Genomic DNA, 22,059 nt, shown 5'->3' on the forward strand with positions numbered 1-22,059 from the left:
CTGCACAGGCAATGCCGAATTTGACGTCATCCCCGCCCGGCCAATGACAGCAGCCAGCATTCAGGACCTGGCAACCGACCGCCCGAAGATGTTAGCGGCCAGGTGGGGAGCTCTGGGACAATGCATTGTGGGATTGGAGGGGAGTATAGTTCCGCTTTAACCACTTCCCGACCGGCCGTTGTATATAAACGGCCGGACGGTGGCAGTGCAGGGTCGGGTGGCCGTTTATAAATGGCCTCCCTGCACCCTGCTTGTGCGCGCTTCCTGGGAGCGCGCAGCACCACGATCCGGTGCGCGCTGTGTCCTCCGGACACAGTGAAACACCGATCGTTGGACGGGACCTCTGTATGAGGTCCCAATCATGTGATCACTGATTGGCACCATGTGACAAGCTGTGACCAATCACAGCTCACTCAGTACTTCTCAATGACTGCAAGAATGCAGACAATGAGAAAGAGAAATGATTGCTTTTACATCCAATATGGGTGTAAAAGCAATCAGTGTAGAAAAAAAAAAAATCTTCATCACCCCCCACAAGTAGTACAGTGTCACCTGACAGTATGTAAAAAAAAAATAATAATAATAATATAAAAAAATAAAATAAAAATGTAAAAAAAAAAGTTTAAAAATTATAATTTTTGGTTATAAACTAATTTGGATTTTTTTTTTTACTAAAAAGATAAACGGAGTAAATTTTGGCCAAGATTTATGATGAAATATTATTTATTTGCAAAATTTTATAAAAAAACCCACTTTTTTTCAAAATATTTGGACTTTTTGATTTACATAGCAAAAAAAAAATAAAAATCCCAGTGGTGAATAAATACCACCAAAATAAAGCTTTATCTGTCTCAAAAAAATGGTAAAAAATTCATTTGGGTACAGTGTTGCATGACCGCGCAATTGTCATTCAAAGTGTGATAGCGCTGAAAGCTGAAAATTGCCCTGGTCAGGAAGGGGGTAAAAGTGCCTGGTCTGGAAGTAGTTAAGGACTCCAGCTAGAGGATGTGAAAAACTGATGTATAAATGGATGAAAAACTGAATCTGTTTTTCCTTTGGAAAAAAACATGACTGAACTGATAAAGTAGGCAGACTGCCCTTATGAAAAGAGCCTTAGAGATGGAGGTGAGAGGTCAGTTGAAGATTTATAAAAAGTCACAATCTTAAAGTCAGTAACAGTTTTATTTAGCCTTCTTAGGCTGCATATTTTGGGGATAGAAAGAAGCACATGAAACAGCTGATGGAGCAGATTATCAATATGTATTCATAGATGCCATCTGGTACAATTGCTACAAACTGGGACTTGAGGAAGATCACTTTCCATCGACAATAGCAAGGATGCCAGTCTCCAAAACCATTCGGCACATCCAATGTTAACAAGACCAGCAGCCAGGCTACTTACAATTGAGAGGATCATGCTTCCGTTAGTATTAATCCCCATAAAGGGTATAGCATAATATTTTAAAGGTGCTTTCCCTCTTTATCAGATGCACCCCCGCAACAGAATGCCATTAATATTGCAAAATTTGTGCATTGAACCATTTGGGTGTGTGTGAGTGTAAAATCGAACAAAAAAAATATTTAGCACAGCTCTCCAATACATACACATTTCCCTAGGTTATGTTTCTAAGAAAACAATGAGAGAACTGAAGAATATCTGTTGATCTAGGTAAATCTCAGCTCCTAATTTCACACAGTAGGATGGCAATGCTTTTTTTGCTGCATTGAAATCCCACACAGTGTTGTCAGCCCTTATGATGGAGGGGATGAAATCATCAGCCCTAGGTAAGCTCCAATATTATACAAAAGCAAAGGAAGGGAAACACCCAAATTTCTACTCCGTATCCACCCATAATCATCTATCAGGATATTACATACATAAAATAGGAACTCAGTCATACAATGATCCTACCTAACAATGCTCTGGTTGTACAAACAAGGAGTACAGCCAAGACAGCAATTTAGCCACATGACAACCTTGGGCAGGTTTTTTTTTTTTTTGTTTTTTTTTACAGAAGGAATGTTTATTGAAACATTATACCAATGTACATGTGAATCACATTAACAATACAAAAAGTAGCATGATCTTCAAAAAGAGAATTGTGAGACAGTGAGTGCACACATCAACCAGTCAATTGCAGATAACACAGTAACAAACAGCATATTTCTACCCAAAGCAGTACAACCAGGGTAGTAGCTATAATCCCTTGTTCCAGTCACCCAGAGGGGAAGAGAAGGGGTAAGAGGGAAGAAGGGGGGATAGGAAGGATGAGGATGTGGGAGAAGGAGAGGGAGAGTGAGATAGACAAGAAAGGGGTGTACAGCTAGGAAGCCTACAGTTGCAAGAAAAAGTATGTGAACCCCTTGGGATTACGTGGAGTTTTGCATGAATTGGGCATAAAATGTGCTCTGAACGTCATCTAAGTCACAACAATAGAAGAACACAGTCTACTGAACATAATACTACACAAACATTAGATGTTGCCATGGTTTAATTGCACATAACATGTAAACATTCACAGTGCAGGGAGGAAAAAGTATCTGAGGCCCTAGCTTAATGACTTCTCCCAGAGCTAATTGGAGCCAGGAGTGAGCCAACCTTGACTCCAATCAGTGTGATGATATTGGATGTGTTGCTGACAGCTGTCTTGCCCTTAAAAAACACACACCTGTTTTGGGTTTACTGGTTTCAAGAAGCACTGTCTGATGTGAACCATGCCTCGCAGAAAAGAGCTCTCAGAAGACCTACGATCAAGAATTGTTGACTTGCATGAAGCTGGAAAGGGTTACAAAAGTGTCTCCAAAAGCCTTGATGTTCATGTGTCCACGGTAAGACAGACTTTCTACAAATGGAGAAAGGTTAGCACTGTTGCTACTCTCCCTAGGTGTGGTCGTCCTGTAAAAATGACTGCAAGAGCACAGCGCAGAATGCTGCATGAGGTAAATTGGTGCGTAAATGCATGGCAATCGGTGGTGCACTGTGTCCCTGGGACAGTGTATCGCCGATCCCTGTAAAGAGCCAATGACATCAGCTCTGTCATGTGATCAGCTGTGTCCAATCACAGCTGATCACATGTAAATAGGAAATGCTGGTTATCAGCAGTCCTCTCCTCCCGCTGACAGCTTGTGAGGAGAGCTGGTAATCGGCATTTCTCAGAGGGGACATCTATACTGATCATCAGGGCACTGTCAGTGCCGCCTATAGGTTCCAATCAGTGCCGCCGACCAGTGCCCATCAGTGTCGCCTATCAGTGCCATATATGAGTGCTGCCTTTCAGTGCCCATCATTTATGCCTGTCAATGCCCACAAGTGATGCCCATCAGTGCTACTTATCAGTGCCCATCACTGCAGCCTCATTAGCGCACATCAGTCTTTTTTAGAAAGAGACAGGATCGCCGGCGGGGACCTGAGAAGAGGAATATCAGGGTCACTACACAGTGCAGGTGAATATAACATTTTTGTTATTTTAATTGTTTAACAATCGGCCTTTAGTAACACTTTAAAAACTGACCACACCAGGCCTGAGAGCACATCATGTTTAGTTATCTAGCTTTGCTGGGTACACAGCATGTTCTCCTCCAATGATCTTACTTGTGCTGACACCCCCCCTCCTCCTTTCCATGCACAGCCTTTCCCTGGGAAGATCGGTGTGCTGTATTATGTATTTATATCTATACACACATTTTGCCTTTCAATTCTATTTAAAACTGAATGTTTTACAAGGTGAGTGTTTACAATTCTCTGCATTAGGGTAAATAAAAACCTTCTGTGTCCCCCCAATCCCCCTAAAATACTTACCTAAGCCTGAACTTGAACCAGCTCTGTGCCAGAGAGAAGTGTATCTCTCTCTGCTCTCTCTCCCCACTGGACATGGAGGCAGCAGTGGAACCATAGGCTCTTGCTGTTGTCAATCATAGCTTGTGAGAAGAGAGAGGGGACAGGACCAAGCTGCATTGCGTGTGCGCCAATAGACACACGCAGTGCAAATCGAGATCAAGTCCGCACGACTGACCCCATAGCTAACGGTTTGCTATGGGGACATTCAGAAGGGGGAGGAGCCAAGAGCTCTGGCGGGAGACCCGAGAAGAGAAGGATCAGGGCTGCTCTGTGCAAAACCATTGCGCAAACCATGTTATTTTTTTTAAATCCCTTTTTCACTTTAAATTATGTAAGAAATGACTCTTAAAAATAGCTAGGCAGAATCAAATTACTTAAAACTGACTTTAACTGATAATACATTCCTTTTACTTAGTTACCATGAAGCAACCTGTAGAGGTCACAACCTACAATATTTATAAGGATTCATACTTTCTTTGCCAAGTGCTTGAACCAAAGGATAATAAACCTATAATCCTCCAGTAATTTCAGCTATATTATATCTCCCTGTACTTAGAAAAATAACCTATTGGATATTTCAGACATAAAATAACTTGCATTAATAACAATCACATTACTTTTGCACATAAAAAAAAAAAACGAATTTTCCATAAGGCATTCTCTCTCCTGCAAAGTAGAAAAATAATGAGTATACTTCAACCGGATTATGCTTTATTTGTTAAATGAAAGCAATTAAGTTTTCCTAATGTTTCTAAAGGTATATTGGGCTTGTAGAAAAAAAAAGGTTTTTAAGAACATCTTTTCATTTTCTTCATTTCAAGGGAATGCCTATTATTTGCAGCAGATTAAAAAAACAAGGGGCTCTTGTGCATGAATTAAGACAGACGATATTCCGAAAAGTCATGTCTTTGATTGCCTGCCTTGGTAGGCATGACAACTTCCCAAAGGCAAAATGCTTCTACAAGAACAAATCATGCAAGTTACCACATGGGAAATCAATATTTAATGCATGTGCTTCTACAAGAAAGAGGACTTTCGCACATAAATAGCTATCTCGTCTTGTCCAGCTTGGCAAATTCTGTACTTTTCTTTGACGAATGTAAAATTACTTTGACCCGCTTTTAAGATTGAACGGATGAATTATCTGCCTGAATGTGATTGGGAGAGTCACATCTCATCTCGGAAGAAAATGCTGACTTTAGAGAATACAGGCTATGAGTCCAGTTAACTCCCCCTGAAGGAAGTTGCCAAGGGTGACTTTTTCCCAGAAGTGACTATTTCATATTCATTCTGTATCAGAAACTCAAGAGACAATCAAATATTACTTTATAAAAGGTTCACCACCCACTTTTTTCAAATCATGTTACAATGAAATAAGAGTCACTTTGTTTTTCTTTTTAGAGGACAAATTATGTTTGGTTAAAACTTTCAGTAATTTGTCAAAATTTAATAACAGTTCAGTTTCCCAATACAAATGAATATTTGTTAATTTTGCTTATTATTCATCATTGCTATATACAGTATACAATTTTTTTTTATAATTGATGAATAAATGCAGGAAGCCCTGTCACATCGTAGTGTTACTTATGAGGCGCTATCACATTTGTAATAGCTTGAATGCTGCATGCTAGTTAGAAGATATTCGAATTAAAAGTACCCATGTGGTCCCTCGGGTTCCAGTTTTGCCACCCCATTCATTTGAATGGACTGCAAAATGCACTGGAATGAGCACAAAGTAGTGGGAGCACCGCACTAAACCACATGGTACTGCAGCACCATGCAGTTTGGTGGCCACAAACACATCGCAAGATGCGGTTGAGGTGCCATTAACAATTAATTGGCACTCACATGCCTTTTCGCAAGGGCACGTTCACGTGCGGTGACTGAAATGCGCACTGAACACACCTTTTGTACATAGCATTCTGGTGTTAATGGGCCATCAGGCTTGGTACACACCTATGCCGGTGTGTGAGCAGATGTAAATGCTCCTACACCCCCAGCCAAAACATGCTCCTCTTTGACAGACACACAGGGGTTCCAATAATCCTTAATGGCAACCCCCTCCCAATGGAAAACATGGTGTGTTTTCTTGTGCGTGAAGTGAGCTGTACTGTGTGTCTTGTATGGAACCGAGCCACACTGTCTATGCCAATAGACGCAGGCAGTGCAGCTCGGGATCAAGCCCGCAGGTGTGCCACCATAGGAAGGTGGCACCTATTGTGGCAGACTGAGAAGAGGAGGAGCCAGGACGCCGGCGGGGGACCCAAGAAGAGGAGGTTCAAGGCTGCTCTGCGCAATTCTATTGCACAGAGCAGGTAAGTATATCATGTATGTTATTTTAGGTACTTGGTGACCATTTACCACATATACTGTATACTGCAGAAGAGGAACCCCACTGCGCCAGATCACATAAAAGTACCTAATCTGGTTCTTTCAGTTACAAGATGCGTGCCTGCTGGCCCAGCAGTGCTGCCATTCGCTTTAGCATATTCCAATCAGCATGTCCTGGCCAATGATTTATGGCTGGGACCCGCTGATTGGCTGAGCAAATGACAGAAGAGAGACCTGTGTTGGTAAACTAGACAGCGGCGATGTGCTGTTTTTTTTTCTCCCCGCCAGCAGAGAGTAAAAACCGGCACATTGCTTAGTGAAAACAGCACACAGTAAACATTGTTATGCACACAGTTAACCCATTGATTGCCCCCCTTGCCAGCCAGTGTCATCAGTACAGTGATAGTGTATATTATCACTGATCACTGTATTAGTGTCACTGAAGATGTCAGTGTCATTCAATCAGTTCCCACCCAGCATCAGTTAGTGTCAGACTGCCCACCACACTATCACAGTCCCACACAGTCGCTGATGACCACCATTACTAGTATATTAGAAAAAAATTCCAGTATCTATACCATAGTTTGTAGATGCTATAACTTTCACACAAACCAATTAAAATACACTTACAGGCATCTTGTTTTTACCAAACACATGTAGCAGAATGCATTTTGGCCTAAATTAGATTTTTTTTATTTTATTTTATTTTATATGTTTCATAGCAGAAAGTAAAAAATATTGTTTTTTTTCTTTTCAATATTTTTAGTCTTTTTTCATTTATAACAAATAAAAAAAACAGTGGTGATCAAACACCACCAAAAGAAAGCTCTATTTGTGTGAAAAAAATGATATAAATTTCATTTGGTTACAACATTGTATGACTGTGCATTTTATAGGTTTTATAGCAGAAAGTAAAAAATATTGTTTTTTTATTTTCAATATTTTTAGTCTTTTTTCATTTATATAATAACAAATAAAAAAAACCCAGTGGTGATCAAACACCACCAAAAGAAAGCTCTATTTGCGTGAAAAAAATGATATAAATTTCATTTGGGTACAACATTGCATGACTGTGCAATTACCAGTTAAATTATTGCAGTACTAAATAGCAAAAAATGGTCTGATCATGAAGGGGTAAAACCTACCAAAGCTGAAGTTGTATAAAAAGAAAAAAAAGGTTTACACTCACTTTAAGCAAGGGACAACTAGGCAACTGGCAGGAAGTATAACATAACAATTTTTAGTTTATTAGTTTAGACAAAAAAGCAACACATAGATTAACTGTTAAGGAAATCTGTTACCGGTTATCTTTGGGGCAGTCTGCATCAGTTGCCAACCAGTACTAAATTCTAATAAATTCAGGAGTGTTGAATCACCTGCTGTTCCCTTATCTCTCAGAGACTCCAGTGGTGAAATTTCCCCACAGATTTCATCTCCCACTAACCATAATGAAGGTGTCAATCTCTTGCGGCATGACTAACCATTTATCTGTTTATCCTACCTGACTGAGAATCCACTGTCGGAACATAAAACCATCATTCAGCTATATAATGGGTGCTCAGCTGGATGGAACTGGGAATTCTGGTGGGAATATCTCACAACTGGTGTCCATGAGATATACAAGAAACTTGTAAGCAATTCATCCTGCTAGAAGCAAAACAACACAAAGATATTTATTTGAGTGTAAAAAATCTTTAACAACCCTACAGTACCCTGAATACAAAAGAACCACAGAAGAGAGACTGAATACATAGTCACATTAAACTTTTCTTTTTCACAGCTCACTCTTGCATTATTAGTGTGCATTGGGGATTATGTACTGGCTTCAGGGAGCCTGGAGGAACTGGATAACAGTTTAACAAGCGGCTAAAAGGTATCTGCAGGCATCTTTGAATGTCTGCTGAAAGCTAACAAAGAAAAAACTTTTTTGGAGACTTAAAAACAATATAAACATTGCCTAAACTGAGACATTAATACTTTCTATTGCAGTAAATGAGAGGGATTAAACACAAGGAGCTCTCTCTGACTAATTTGATGATTAATAAAATATGTACAGATTAGAGACAGGGTAAAGCTGAAGATGGGGGTTAGCAGTCATCTGTCACAGCAAGTGTACATCATGAAAAACCTCTTATTTGCCCTTTAAAGATGAACTACAGGACTAGTCACAAAGGATATACACTATACTGCCGAAAGTATTAGGACGCCTGCCGTTACACACACATGAACTTTAATGGCATCCCAGTCTTAGTCCGTAGGGTTCAATATTGAGTTGGCCCGCCCTTTGCAGCTATAACAGCTTCAACTCTTCTGGGAAGGCTGTACACAAGGTTTAGGAGTGTGTCTATGGGAAGACATGACCATTCTTCCAGAAGCACATTTGTGAGGTCAGGCACTGATGTCGGACAAGAAGGCCTGGCTTGCAGTCTCCACTTTAATTCATCCCAAAGGTGTTCTATCGGGTTGAGGTCAGGACTCTGTGCAGGCCAGTCAAGTTCCTCCACCCCAAACTTGCTCATCCATGTCTTTATGGACCTTGCTTTGTGCACTGGTGCACAGTCATGTTGGAACAGGAAGGGGCCATCCCCAAACTGTTCCCACAAAGTTGGGAGTGTGAAATTGTCCAGAATGTCTTGGTATGCTGACATCTTAAGAGCTCCCTTCAGTCGAACTAAGGGGCCAAGCCCAACCCCTGAAAAACAACCCCACACCATAAGCCCCACTCCACCAAACTCTACACTTGGCACAATGCACTCAGGCAAGTACCATTCTCCTGGCAACCGCCAAACCCAGACACGTCCATCAGATTGCCAGAGAGAGAAGTGTGATTGGTCACTCCAGAGAACACGTCTCCACTGCTCTAGAGTCCAGTGGTGGTGTGCTTTACATCACTGCATCCAACGCTTTGCACTGCAGTTGGTGATGTAAGACTTGGATGCAGCTGCTCGGCCATGGAAACTCATTCCATGAAGCTCTCTATGCACTTTTGTTGTGCTATTCTGAAGGGCACAGGAGGTTTGGAAGTCTTTAGCTATTGACTTTGAAGAAAGTTGGTGACTTATGCGCACTGTGGGCTTCAGCATACGCTGACCCCACTCTGTTGTTTTATGTGGCCTACCACTTCATGGCTGAGTTGCTGTTGTTCCCAGTTGCTTCCACTTTGTTATAATACCACTAACAGTTCACTGTGGAATATTTAGTAGCGAGGAAATGTCACGGATGGACTTATTGCACAGGTGGCAACCTATCACGATACCATGCTTGAGTTCCTGAGAGCGACCCATTCTTTCACAAATGTTTGTAGAAGCAGTCTGCATGCCTAGATGCTTGATTTTATATACCTGAGGCCATGTTGGTGATTGGAACAATTGAAACCAATGATTTGGAGGGGTGTCCCAATACTTTTGGCAATATAGTGTATCTTCGCTTTCCAAGCCCCAAGGCATAAATAATTATTTAAACCATGCAGTGTGGGCACAGCCACACTGAATAGGAAAAATAACAAAATTGCCTGAAATTGCTCTTTAAGCCTTCTGTTGCAGAGGATCTCCCCCCAACCCCCCTTATACTAACCTGAGCATGATCTCAATTCAGCGATGTGGCAGAGAGCAGTGGCTCTCTCCGCTCTGGCCCTCCTCATTGGGCAGATTGATAGCAGTGGGAGCAATAGGCTCACACCGCTATGACGAGGGAGCAGGGGTGAGTGCAGCCCCAGTGTCTAGACACAGACAGCAGGGGTCCATAGCGAGCCCACATCTGTGCCACCATACGAACCAGCTTTCTATTGTGGCACATAGAGAAGAGGAGGAGCCAAGAGCACCTGCAATGGACCCCAGAAGAGAAGGATCGGGGCTGCTCTGTGCAAAACCTTGGCATAGAGCAGGTAAGTATAACACATTTGTTATTTTAATTTTAAAAAATTTAGAAGCGTTAACCACTTGCCTACCGGGCACTTATACCCCCTTCCTGTTCAGGCCAATTTTCACCTTTCAGCGCTTTCATACTTTGAATGACAATTACGCGGTCACGCAACACTGTACCCATATGAAATATTTTTCTCGGTTTTTAAGTTTTTTCACACAAATAGAGATTTCTTTTGGTGGTATTTAATCGCGTTTTATTTTTTGCGCTATAAACGAAAAAAAGAGCAAAAAAAAAAGTCTCTGTTTCTATTATGCAATTTTGCAAACAGGTAATTTTTTTCCTTCACTGATGTTCGTTGATGAGGCTGCACTGATGGGCACTGATAGGCTGCACTGATGGGCACTGATAGGCAACACTGATGGGCAATGCTGGGTGGCACTGACTGGCGGCACTGCTGGGCACTGATGGGGGTACTACTAGGCACTAATGGGCACAGGTCGGTGGCACTGCTGGGCAATGATGGGCACAGGTGGGTGGCACTGCTAGGCGGTACTGCTGGGCACTGATCATCAGGGCACTGATCATCAGTGCCGATCCATCCTCTGACAATTGCCAGTTATCGGCAGTACTTTCCTCATGCTGTGACAGCGTGAAGAAAGTGCAGCCGATAACCGGCAACTGCATTTACCGGTGATCTGCTGTGTCATTGGACACAGCTGATCATGTGGTAAAAGGCCGCTGTGATTGTCCTTAGTTTCTAGCCAAAGTACAGCTGTACTTCAACCACTCCCAGCCCGGCCTATAACAGAATGCCGGCCGAGTGGGAGTGCGGCCATCCTTGGTGGATGTCATATGACATCATCCCAGGATCGGGCCTTATACACACCCCAAGGGCCATGCTGTGGTGCAATCTGTCACCCACTGTGTCCACCTGATACAACGGATGACAAAGCATTGTACCAGGCTGCTGTCAATCACAGGAGATCACATGACAGTTGTACGCAACAAATGGCTTTCATTCATAGCCATTTACTGTGTATACCATGTGATGGCTGTGGCCAGTCACAGCTTCACAATAGTACACACTGGATGAATGGATGCCATACATAAAAAATATTGTTTAAAACAGTGATTCTCATAGTGTGTATAAAAAAAAATGCTGATCACCTCCCCAGAGTAGAACAGTGTCACTATGGTAACACTGTACTGCTCTAGTCACAGAATATAGGAGTAATAAAAAAAAAAATTTGCAATATGGAGGCAGCGTGCAAACTTGACCTTCCATGCATCTGCAGTATTTGCACAGCAAAGCTTCCTGGGTACCTGGACTACTGAGACTCCTTAGAACAGTGGTCTCCAAACTGCGGCCCGTGGTCCGAATGCAGCCCTTTGCTTGCCTCTATCTGGCCCTCAGAGTACTATTCCTCCCAATGATACCAACAAGGAGGCACCATTTCTTCCACTGGTACCAACTATGGAGCATTTTTCCTTCCACTGACACCAATGATGGGAATAATTCCTCCCGTTGATATAAACAATTAGGTACTATTTCCCCAACTAATATCAAGGATGCGGTACTATTCCTCCAACTAATTCCAAGGATGGGGCACTATTCCTTCCTCTGATACCAATGATGGGGCACTATTCATCCCACTGACACGAATGATGGGGCACTATTCCTCCCCCTGACACCAAAGAGGGGGCACTATTCCTCCCCCTGACACCAATGATGGGGCACTATTCCTCCCCCTGGCACCAATGATGGAGCACTTTTCCTCCCCGACACCAATGATGGAGCACTATTCCTCTCCCTGACACCAATGATGGAGCACTATTCCTCCCACTGTCACCACTGATGGGGTACTATTCATCCCACTGACACCAATGATGGGGCACTAATACCAATGACTGGACACTATTCCTCCTTCCACTGACTACAAGCACTATGTCATTTTATTTACTCCTACTGATGCTGGGACATTTTTTACTCCCACTGGCCACTCCAGCCCTCCTAAAGTCTGAAGGACAGTAAACCAGCCCTTTGTTTAGAAAGTTTGGAGACCCCTTCCTTGAAAGAAAGATAAAGCTACATGAAAACACCTGTGGGTCCTGCTGCATCCATATAAGGGTTTAATGGCACGAAGAGCACGAGAGTGTTTGTTGGTGCACAAGACAAATCAGGCTTATAGACAGAACTCCAATGAGCTCATGTCTCTGCCACTCTGAACTCTCTATCAGAATGTCCCTTGCTATCACAAGAGCAATGCAGCACAACTAACTGGCTCCTTGTTCTGCTTCCCCCTCTCCCTGTCTAAGCACTGTGTGAGCCAATATTTCATTCATTTATGCCTTACACTTTCTCCTTTTCGGACAGTGCTGATAATCCAGAAAGCAGTGGGTTGGACTATGTGTGGCCAGGAGCTGATTGACAAACTATAGGTTTGTGAACCAGCAATGACAATGCTGATAGCTACACCCCCTTTAATAACTTCTCACCTCACTGTAGTGCATGCAGGCATAGCCTAAATGGGGGTGAAAATACTGCTCTTAATTCATGAGCGGTGTAACAGAATTGTCACCCCATCATAGCATGCTCAAAGAAGTGAACTTTAGTGTCAGGATCAACAGGTATTTGCAGTTTTTGTAGAGTGATTAGGTGAAAATAGTAAGACCTCGCTTACATGGATGGGTGAAGGACACTAAAAACAGGAGATGAGTTATGGTTTTACTGCCCCCCAACAGCCACGTTAGCATACATTGCTACGGTTGCAGTGCAGGTCATTTTATGCAATGGTCCTGTTCACTGTACTGTTGCCAAATGTGACTCGTTCAGGTCATGCGATTGTGCCGTAGTGATGAAGGCTTTCAATAGTTAAAACAGGCAGTGAGAAGGCAACATATCAACCCTGAGCTTTCTGTCAAATGCCTCTAATCACTTTTCAGAGGGGCGGAAAACAGGGTGGAACATGTAAGCAAGTCTTAATTGCAGATGTGACAGTGCATATTTTTTAAAGGTAGGCCATAGTTATATCTTTTATGTCTGGAGTTTTCAGCTTGAATCAGGACTAAAAAATAAGAAACCTCTAAAACACTGCTCCCTATTTAAACAAAATAAAAATGTAGAATATTCAACAGAAAACTCGATATCCTAGTTATTGGAGCAGCCTAGTGGGCTCCTGGCTTCTTATATATCTCAAATACCACAGCAAATAAATCCTGCCATAGATCCCACCCAACTGTGAGTTTTGGGTGTTTCAGCTGGGCATGCTTCAGTACCTTCTACTGCAACTAATAACACTGGAATCGATGAAGCTACTGAACAGAAAGTCCAGGAGTCACTCCCCACTGCACCGATTTGAAATAAAATGTATTCCAAAATTCTCCTGAAGCTTTATTTACACTTAAATGCTATTAAAATACCTTTTATATAAAACAGCTTGCAACTTATGCCTATTGGTCCCTTTCAAATGGGAAAGCAGTGTACCTAATATGCAGAGACTAATTACATCAGTCATAATTACACAGCACTGGAAAAACACAGATAGTCTGAGTTAACAAACGTAAAACAATAAGCTCTCAAAAACAATAGAACTGGAAACTGGAAAATCAAATGCAACAGATTGCTATAGTTCTACTATACACATTGGCTTAGCAGAAATAAATTCTTACCTGATGGTTGGAGACACTTGAGAGGGGTAAACTCTCTTTCCATTCTTAGGTTAATAAGTTCACCTGGCGATAGATATATGTATAAATGTGTTGTAATTAAAAAAATTTAAAATTTTATTTTTACAGTATAGCTTTAATGAGGTTAAGTCACTCAATTATAGCTTGTCCAGAATGTGGGGAATAATAATAGGAATCTTATACTGAAGCTTTACTCTACGATAACTTTCTGACATTCTGGTTGCAGCTATTCAATCTGCTTAGCAGTGCTATTTTTCACACACTCAACTCTGTGAAAATGGAATTTGAAACTACATATCTGTTCTATCTAGAGTTGTAAATGAACTCTTGCCACCAAACGATGAATGTCCAGCAGAGAACTGCGATCACCTTCAGAAGGATCACATCCTGTGCCTACAGCAATAACATAGCTACAGCTATAGTGCATTACATAGTTCACACTCATCTAAATACATAGTAATCTCTGTCTTCAATCCCTTTTCATCATTTATTTCATATTTTATACTATTCAATCATAAGAATACTCCCATGCGATTAAAGCTATTCTTGTCAATCATTTTGTACAGTTATCTTGCTGTACTGGAATACACCTTCCACTTCTGAAAGCTTGTAAAAAGTCTGCAGTAATCAAATATGCTGTACCTTAAGGTACTCCAACCCAAACTGCTGCAGAAATCTCATATGCAAATTTGCACTCTTCTCGGTAGTAAGAGCTTGCGTGCCTCCATACTCTTCTACTTCCCAATAGAGTGATCATCTTGGTGGTGTGCCACTAGGAAGACATGGAAGGCTGGCCAGGTCTTGCGGCTTGTTAACGGTGCCTCTCCAGTGACTTATTTCCCCTTAGCTATATTCACACCAATGATTAAGGCCTGTAAGGGACCACCTGACAGCACCTCTAGCAACCCACTGGTCGGGCTTCCCCAGAGCACGGAGTCTAAGTTCCAGAGCACTTGTTCACCAGAGCCGCTGATGGTGGGGATGGACTTGGAGTGCTCCAAGACCAGGTCACGACTACTGGATATACCCACCAGTGGTAGAGGAGTCCGCCAGGGGATCCCGCAGGGTGAGAGTCAGATGTGAGGGGACCAGGGGGTCCTAGAGGGATGGATGGATGGAGGAGCGAAAGCTAAGTCAAACAAGCCGAGTCGGTAGCCGGGGGGTCGGTGCGGTACAAAACAGTAGGCAAAGAATGGTCGGGTCACACGCCAGGTCAATAACAGGAGATCAGATCTAAAGGGGGACATCCAGGAGCGAAGTCAGGCAAGCCAGGGGGTCAGGATAGGAGAAGGCAGCAAGGTCAGACAATCCGGATCAATAGTACTCACAACACAGGTATCAGATAACAGGAATCGCAGAAAGACCATTCGGCAACAAGTGTCTGTGCAGGGCTGGTTTAAGTAGCCCGCCCTGCACCTGACAGGCGCAGCCTAGGTCCTAGTGCCTGCCCAGCACTGTCATAGACGATGGGTGCACCTGGGTCCTAGTGCCCTGCTGCCTGCATGTCTTGACAGACCCCTACGCATGTGCAGACCCATGCGTCGCGATGGTCCCTGACAAGGCCAGTGAGAATTGTAGTGGCAGGAATTTTCTTATTTCTACTGTGGCTCTGAAGGGCAACGTACGGCCTTCTGGCTCCGTTCACCATAATGGCAAGTCACCAGCAGTCACAGGTATTCACTGTTGTCTGCACAACCGGTGATTACCTGCTGTGATCGCTGCTGGATGTAAACAAAATGCATCCAAAAGTGACCACCACTGCAGGTAATCTCTGGCTGTGCAAAGAACTGCAAATAGCTGCAGAAGCTGTCTGCCTGTCAATATAGTGAATGGGCCGATGGCCTGATTCCTGCTGCTACAATTCACACTGGCCTAAATCGTTTGTCTGAATATAGCATAAGGCTGGCCAAAGGTGGAGCAAATTATTTTCCTGCAATCACGGATAGTGTTGACAGGGGAATCCCTCTGGCTGAGTGTCCTCCCAGATGAGGGTGGGGGAAGCCATTCCCGTCGGGAGAACACAGTGATTATTGCTAGGGGCTTTAACAGCCGTTAGCAATAATTGCATGTAAAATCTGGCAGTCTGGTCGTACCCAAGTTGATCGATCGATCAACTTGGGTACATTCAGCCTGCCCATACATGGATCTAATATTGGCCGGTTCAGCTATGAACGGCTTTACTTCTTTAGTGCTGCATATACAAATTTCATCACTTCCTAGTAATGCTGAAAGCTGGCCCACCCCACCAGTCTCCCATCACTTCCTATTAGCACACAACCAAGATGGGTATTCTAACAGGCAACAGGAACAACAGGACACTGGGTGGGAACTGACTAACTAGCATTGACATTCCCAGTGACACTAATACAGTGATAAGTGCTAATAAAAAGCACTGACACTGTACTAAGGACACTGGGCAGGAAGAGGTTAACATCTGGGGCGGTCAAGGGTTAACTGTGTGTTGTGTATGTTTTACATTACGTGTTGTGTTTTACTACGGAGACATGCTGCTTTGTATTTCTCTGCACAGCAGAGAAATACAAAGCAGGATGTCATTGCAGACAGAAGAGAGACCTGTGTTTTTTACACACAGGTCTCACCCATGTCAGCTCTACCGACACTCACCGGCCGGGACCCGTTGATTGACATGTCCAGTACCCAATAGTGGCGCGGGTAGAGCGTCCCCTACCCAGAAATGCAAATCACGTATATTTACGTGACTTTGCGCAGCCCTGCTGCCTTGTAGGAGTATTTCTGCTATAGGGCGGCGGGCAAGTGGTTAAAAAACATTAGTCAGTAGACGTGAACTAGCCAAAAAGGAAAGAATGAAATTTCTAAGGGTGAATAGGCCCAAAATAATAGATTTTATTTCTTTCTAAATTCCTCTGTTGACAGGTATCTGTACACGTTGGAACGGCTTCTCTCCACCAGCCTAAAGTGACATTTAACCCATAAATACAAAGGTAATATATCACCACGTAGCAATTCTTAAATGTGACAGCTGCACTTTGCTTTTTTTAGGCTCTTTTCCTTTATTTTCACCTGGTATGGCCCGTAACACATTTTTTGTCTTCGGATGAGGGAACAACCTTTGGACATCAGCACTGTGTTAGGTGCACTAGCTAACACTTTTTAAAGCAGAACCAAACCCGTCTATTTACCAGTTTCTCAACAGGGTGACATTCAATGAATGCTATGAATGATGACGGTCACAGTTGCTGGTGTTCTTAATAAAATTGTCAAGCCAGGTTAAGATGGCAGCTTCCTTGCCTAAAGGCCGTACTCAGCTGACAACACATAGGAAGTCCAGGCCTGATCGGAAGCTGGCTCAGCCTCTCAAAGCGTCGCAAGGAGCCTGAGCCAAGCACTCCCAACCCCTGTACAGTCTGGCGCTCCATTGAGAGCTTGAGGGGCAAATCAGAGAACAGGTAACTGATAGTCACCATTCTCTGCCCAGAGAAGACTGAGAACTGAGTGATCAGCGGCCATGAGATAACTCAGACCTTAGTTTTCAAAGTGTTTTTGAGCTTTGGCGATATTTATTAGCCAATAGAGAAAAATATTATTATCTGTTGCATTGTTTGTTGCTAGGTTTTTCGGCTTCAGCTTTTCCATTAGCTTTTATTTCTTGTTTTATTATTTATTTTATTTTATTATTATTACATTATTAATTTTATTATTTATTTTTTAGAGTGATGATGATAATAATAAATAAATGTTAGATATATACACAAGTAAATAAAAATAATCATAAACAAATGTTACGTAATAATAAATTAATAATAATAATTAACCCATAACCTTAACCCCCTAAAAAGGTTTTTAAAAAAAACAACCAAAGAAACAACCAACCATACAACAACCAAACAAAAACAACAAAGCAAGCCAACAACAACAACCACCTTAACCCTTCTTTTAAGGTTAGGGGTTAATTATTATTTATTTTACATTTATTTATTCATATATAATTACTATTTTTTTTTAAAACATCGTTTCGTTTGAGGAGAAAATTACGCAAAACGCACGTTAAAACGCACAAAAACGTGAATTTCTATTCTTTTCTATATGAACAAAAATGCGTCAAAAATGTGCAAATCTGTCCAATTTGAGCTACAAAAGTAACACCAAAACTTTTTGAACTTCAAGAATTCTGCTTCAGGAAACTTGGAGTGGAGATGTGAACCATCTCCATAGAGTAATACTGATGTTTTTCCCCCTGAGCGTATTGGAGCTTCAGGCTACAAACCGCTCATGTGTGAATGGGGAGCCGGCAGAGGACAGCTGCAGCATCAGACCGATACTGCAACCATGTAGGTGAGTATGTTTGTTATTTTGGATATTTTTCCACACTTCAAAGTTCACCTTTGTAAAAAAAATTCTAAATGCACATCTTTTTGAAGGTAAAAAAAAATGTGCATGTATTATATTTTTTATTAGGAGCCTGGAAAGCCTTGCATCTCAGACTCCTGCAGACTGTCAGTATAGCTGTCTGCCCATACCTTGTACAGCCAGGCAGTTACTGAATGACAATAAGAATCAATGAACTACCTAAAGCGCTCATCAGCTACCTTGTAGTTCATTAAGTTTGTTCATTTTTTTGTGACAGTCATCAAAAAATGTTGTATCTTGGCAAATGAAGCTTGCAGTCAGAGACATAAGCTTTATTTTGCCTGTAGAAAAGGTTAGATATTCTACAATTATAATCGGAATATGTTACATAGCCACTTTAAAGAGAAACTGAACTCCCTGCAACTGATCTCTCCCCATTATCATATGATGTCCTCCCAGAACGTGCCCTCCCGACTCCCCGGGGGTGATCTCTGTGATCAATGTGTCCTACGGACACAGCTGATCACTTGATGTGGTAAAAGGTCAATTACAGCGGCCTTTTACCACGTGATCAGCCGTGTCCAATGACACAGCAGACCACCGGTAAATGCAGTTGCCAGTTATCTGCTGCACTTTCCTCACGCTGTGACAGCGTGAGGAAAGTACTGCCGATAACCGGCAATTGTCAGAGGACGGATCGGCACCGATCATCAGGGCACTGATGATCAGTGTTCAGCCGTGCCACCCACCTGTGCCCAGCAGTTCCGCCCACAAGTGCCCAGCAGTGCCACCCACAAGTGCCCAGCAGTGCCACCCACCTGTGCCCAGCAGTTCCGCCCACAAGTGCCCAGCAGTGCCACCCACAAGTGCCCAGCAGTGCCACCCACAAGTGCCCAGCAGTTCCGCCCACATTTGCCCAGCAGTGCCACCCAACTGTACCCATCAGTGCCACCCACCTGTGCCCATTAGTGCCACCCACCTGTGCCCAGCAGTGCCACCCAGCAGTGCCCATCATATTTGCATATCAGTGCCGCCTCATCAATGCCAGCTCATCAGTACCGCCTATCTGTGCCACCCTATCAGTGCTGCCTCATAAACACACATCAGTGAAGGAGAAAAATTACCCGTTTGCAAAATTTTATATTAGAAACAAAGAAAAACTCTTTTTTTCAACATTTTTGCTGTTTTTTTGTTTATAGTGCAAACAATAAAAACACCCAGTGGTGAGTAAATACCACCAAGAGAAAGCTCTATTTGTGTGAAAAAAATGATAAACATTTCACATGGGTACAGTGTTGCATGACTGCGCAATTGTCATTCAAAGTGCGGCAGCACTGAAAGCTGAAAATTGGCCAGGGCACAAAGGGGGTGCAAGTGCCTGGTAGGCAAGTGGTTACGAAACAGCTGTACGTTCAACTATGCCCTTGGAATATTGTTTCCTGAATTGGAGTGTCTGTTTTCATTCTTATCAGCTGATTCACTTGCAGTCTTCTAATGAGGAATGTTGCAGGGTCTGCATCCTTTTAGAACCTTGTAACCTTAGGGTGCACCTCAGCAAAATCATAATTCCTATTGCAAGATATGCCCAAAATTTTACTTGTGATTTAAGGTTCAATTCACTAAGAGATTAATTCCGCATCAAGGTGTCTGTTTATCATACAGTGGTAAATGACCGCTGCTCAGTTCTCTGGCATTCTCAAAGGATCAGTTCTCCTCTGAATGCCTGTTCATGAAGTGATGTAAATCAGGGGTGGACTGACAACTCATGGGGCCCCCGGGCAATAGGGGATCATGGGGCCCCTGTGTCCTTGCCCAAACTGAAAAAAGCCTATGAAAAAGGTACCAGGGGCATCTCATGGGGCCCCCTACTGACCCCAGGCCCTCAGGCAGTGCCCGAGTTTCCAAATGGTCAGTCCGCCCCTGGTGGAAATTGCTTCTCCTAATGAGAGAAGTGATCTACAAATGCTTTGAACGCTAGAAAATGGCTGTTGCGAGATTACAGTAAGAGATCAGTCAAACACACAGTTTAATAAGCAGCGGTAAATTACCACTGCTTTGTTTGCACCTCTCTCAGAGGAGATCGCTCAGTACCACACTACACACACACCTTCCACTGTCTTGGGGGCTCTGATTGAGGATGAAGGAAGTCAATAATCTTCCTCCTCACTTCTCCCGGGATTCACTCTTCTCTCCCCAATTCTCCACCTCTGGGCTGGAGAATGTGGGAGGGAGACTTTTCACACAGATCGCCAGTGAAGGGCTGACATCGCTCCTTCATACACTGGCCATTTCTGTCAGTGACAAATTCTTTGTGTGCAGAGATGATCAGCAGAGAATATGTTCTCTGCTGATCATCTCTGTTTCCTAAACCACTAATTATCGAAGATCAGCAATGATCCTTAGGATCGCCGCTGATCTCAGTTTCATAAAAGGACACCTAATTTTCGAGTTAAAATAACTCATGCGATATTTATTTCAAAAGTAGTCAATTCACTAAAAAATCATGCGTTATTTACCGAATGCATTAAATATTTATGTTTTGCGTTATTTAGCACTTAAATTTTGCGTTATTTTTTGTGGGATTTTTTGCAGGCTAACATTGCACCAGAATGCACACAGCAACACTGTGAAACTATGAAAACATTGTACGTAGTGTGCTTTTATTCACAAAATGATCTCCCTCTGATGAAATGTTACAATTTATTTTCATTCCTAAACTCAGAGAACATTTTTACACTGATACATTGTATACTTCTCACTGTCTAGTGCAAAGTTCCACTTGTTACCTGGTGATAAATAACAAATGTGTGTTTTTTAACCACATTTACCCCCCTTAATGACCAGGCCTCTTTTTGCTACTCGGCGCTGCACTAATTCAACTGATAATTGCGCGGTCATGCAATGCTGCACCCAAACGAAATTTACGTCCTTTTTTTCACACAAATAGAGCTTTCTTTCGGTGTAATTTGATCACCTGTGCGCTTTTTATTTTTCAGGCTATAAACAGAAAAAGCCAAACATTTTGAAGAAAAACAATATTTTTTATTTTCAGCTATAAAAAAAATATAGTAAACTCAAAGTTGGTTATAAATTTAGGCCAAAATGTATTCTGCTACATGTTTTTGGTAAAAAAAAATCCCAATAAGTGTATATTGATTGCTTTGTGTGAAAGTTATAGCGTCTACAAACTATGGTATAAATACTGCAATTTACGCCATTTTTCTGCTATACAGCGCTGCGCTAGTTTAACGGACAATTGCGCGGTCATGCAATATGGTACATAAATGAAATTTACATCCTTTTTTTCCCCACAAATTGAGCTTTCTTTAGGTGGTATTTGATCGCCTGTGCGGTTTTTATTTTTTGTGCTATAAAAAAAAAGGCTGACAATTTTGAGGGAAAAAAACAATATTTTGGACTTTTTGCTATAAAACATGTCCAGTAAAAAAAAATGCAAAAACCAAATTTAGTCATAAATTTCTGCCAAAATGCATTCTTGGACATGTCTTTGCTAAAAAAAAAAAAAAAAACCCAATACATGTAAATTAATTGGTTTACGTGAAAGTTATAGCGTTTACAAATGGCGGGAAAGATACTGGGATTTTTAGGTTTTTTTTATACTAATAATGGCGGCGATCAGCGAATTATGGCGGCGATCAGGGACTTATGGCAGCGACTTATGGCGGGACTGCGGCGGACATTCTGACATTGGGGGGTACTGACTTGGGGTCACTGACATCCCCAAAAACACTAATACAGTGATCAGTGCAAAAAAAAAAAAACCTGACACTGTACTAATGGCAATGGGGAGGAAGGGGTTAACTTTATTTTGCAGGGAAGGGTTATAGGAGTGAGGGGAGTGTTGTACTAGGGGGCGGGGGTGTGTACTAGACGGGACAAGGCTGATCGAGAAAGAGAAACTGTTCTTTCTCGATCAGCTCATCCTCGAGCTGACAGGGAAGTGACAGACAGCTTAGCTACTGCAGCTGTGCTCTCTGTCACTGTTGGCC

At 42.4% G+C, this 22,059-nt stretch overlaps 1 protein-coding gene across 2 annotated transcripts in view; it reads right to left on the minus strand.

The window, feature by feature from the left end:
- The window catches only part of TPK1 (thiamin pyrophosphokinase 1), a 667,330-nt gene that overhangs the window by 634,559 nt on the left and 10,712 nt on the right, over positions 1-22,059 (minus strand). For both annotated transcript variants that reach the window (XM_089687337.1, XM_089687330.1), the window contains exon 2: positions 13,703-13,765. In XM_089687337.1, coding sequence (XP_089543463.1) covers positions 13,703-13,745 — 43 coding nt within the window. In that variant the 5' untranslated portion in view covers positions 13,746-13,765. The remainder of the gene's footprint in view (positions 1-13,702; positions 13,766-22,059) is intronic.

Source organism: Staurois parvus, unplaced genomic scaffold (assembly GCF_062004578.1).
Source record: "Staurois parvus isolate SC_StPar_1 unplaced genomic scaffold, SC_StPar_1.0 ptg000020l, whole genome shotgun sequence".
Lineage (NCBI taxonomy): Eukaryota > Metazoa > Chordata > Amphibia > Anura > Ranidae > Staurois > Staurois parvus.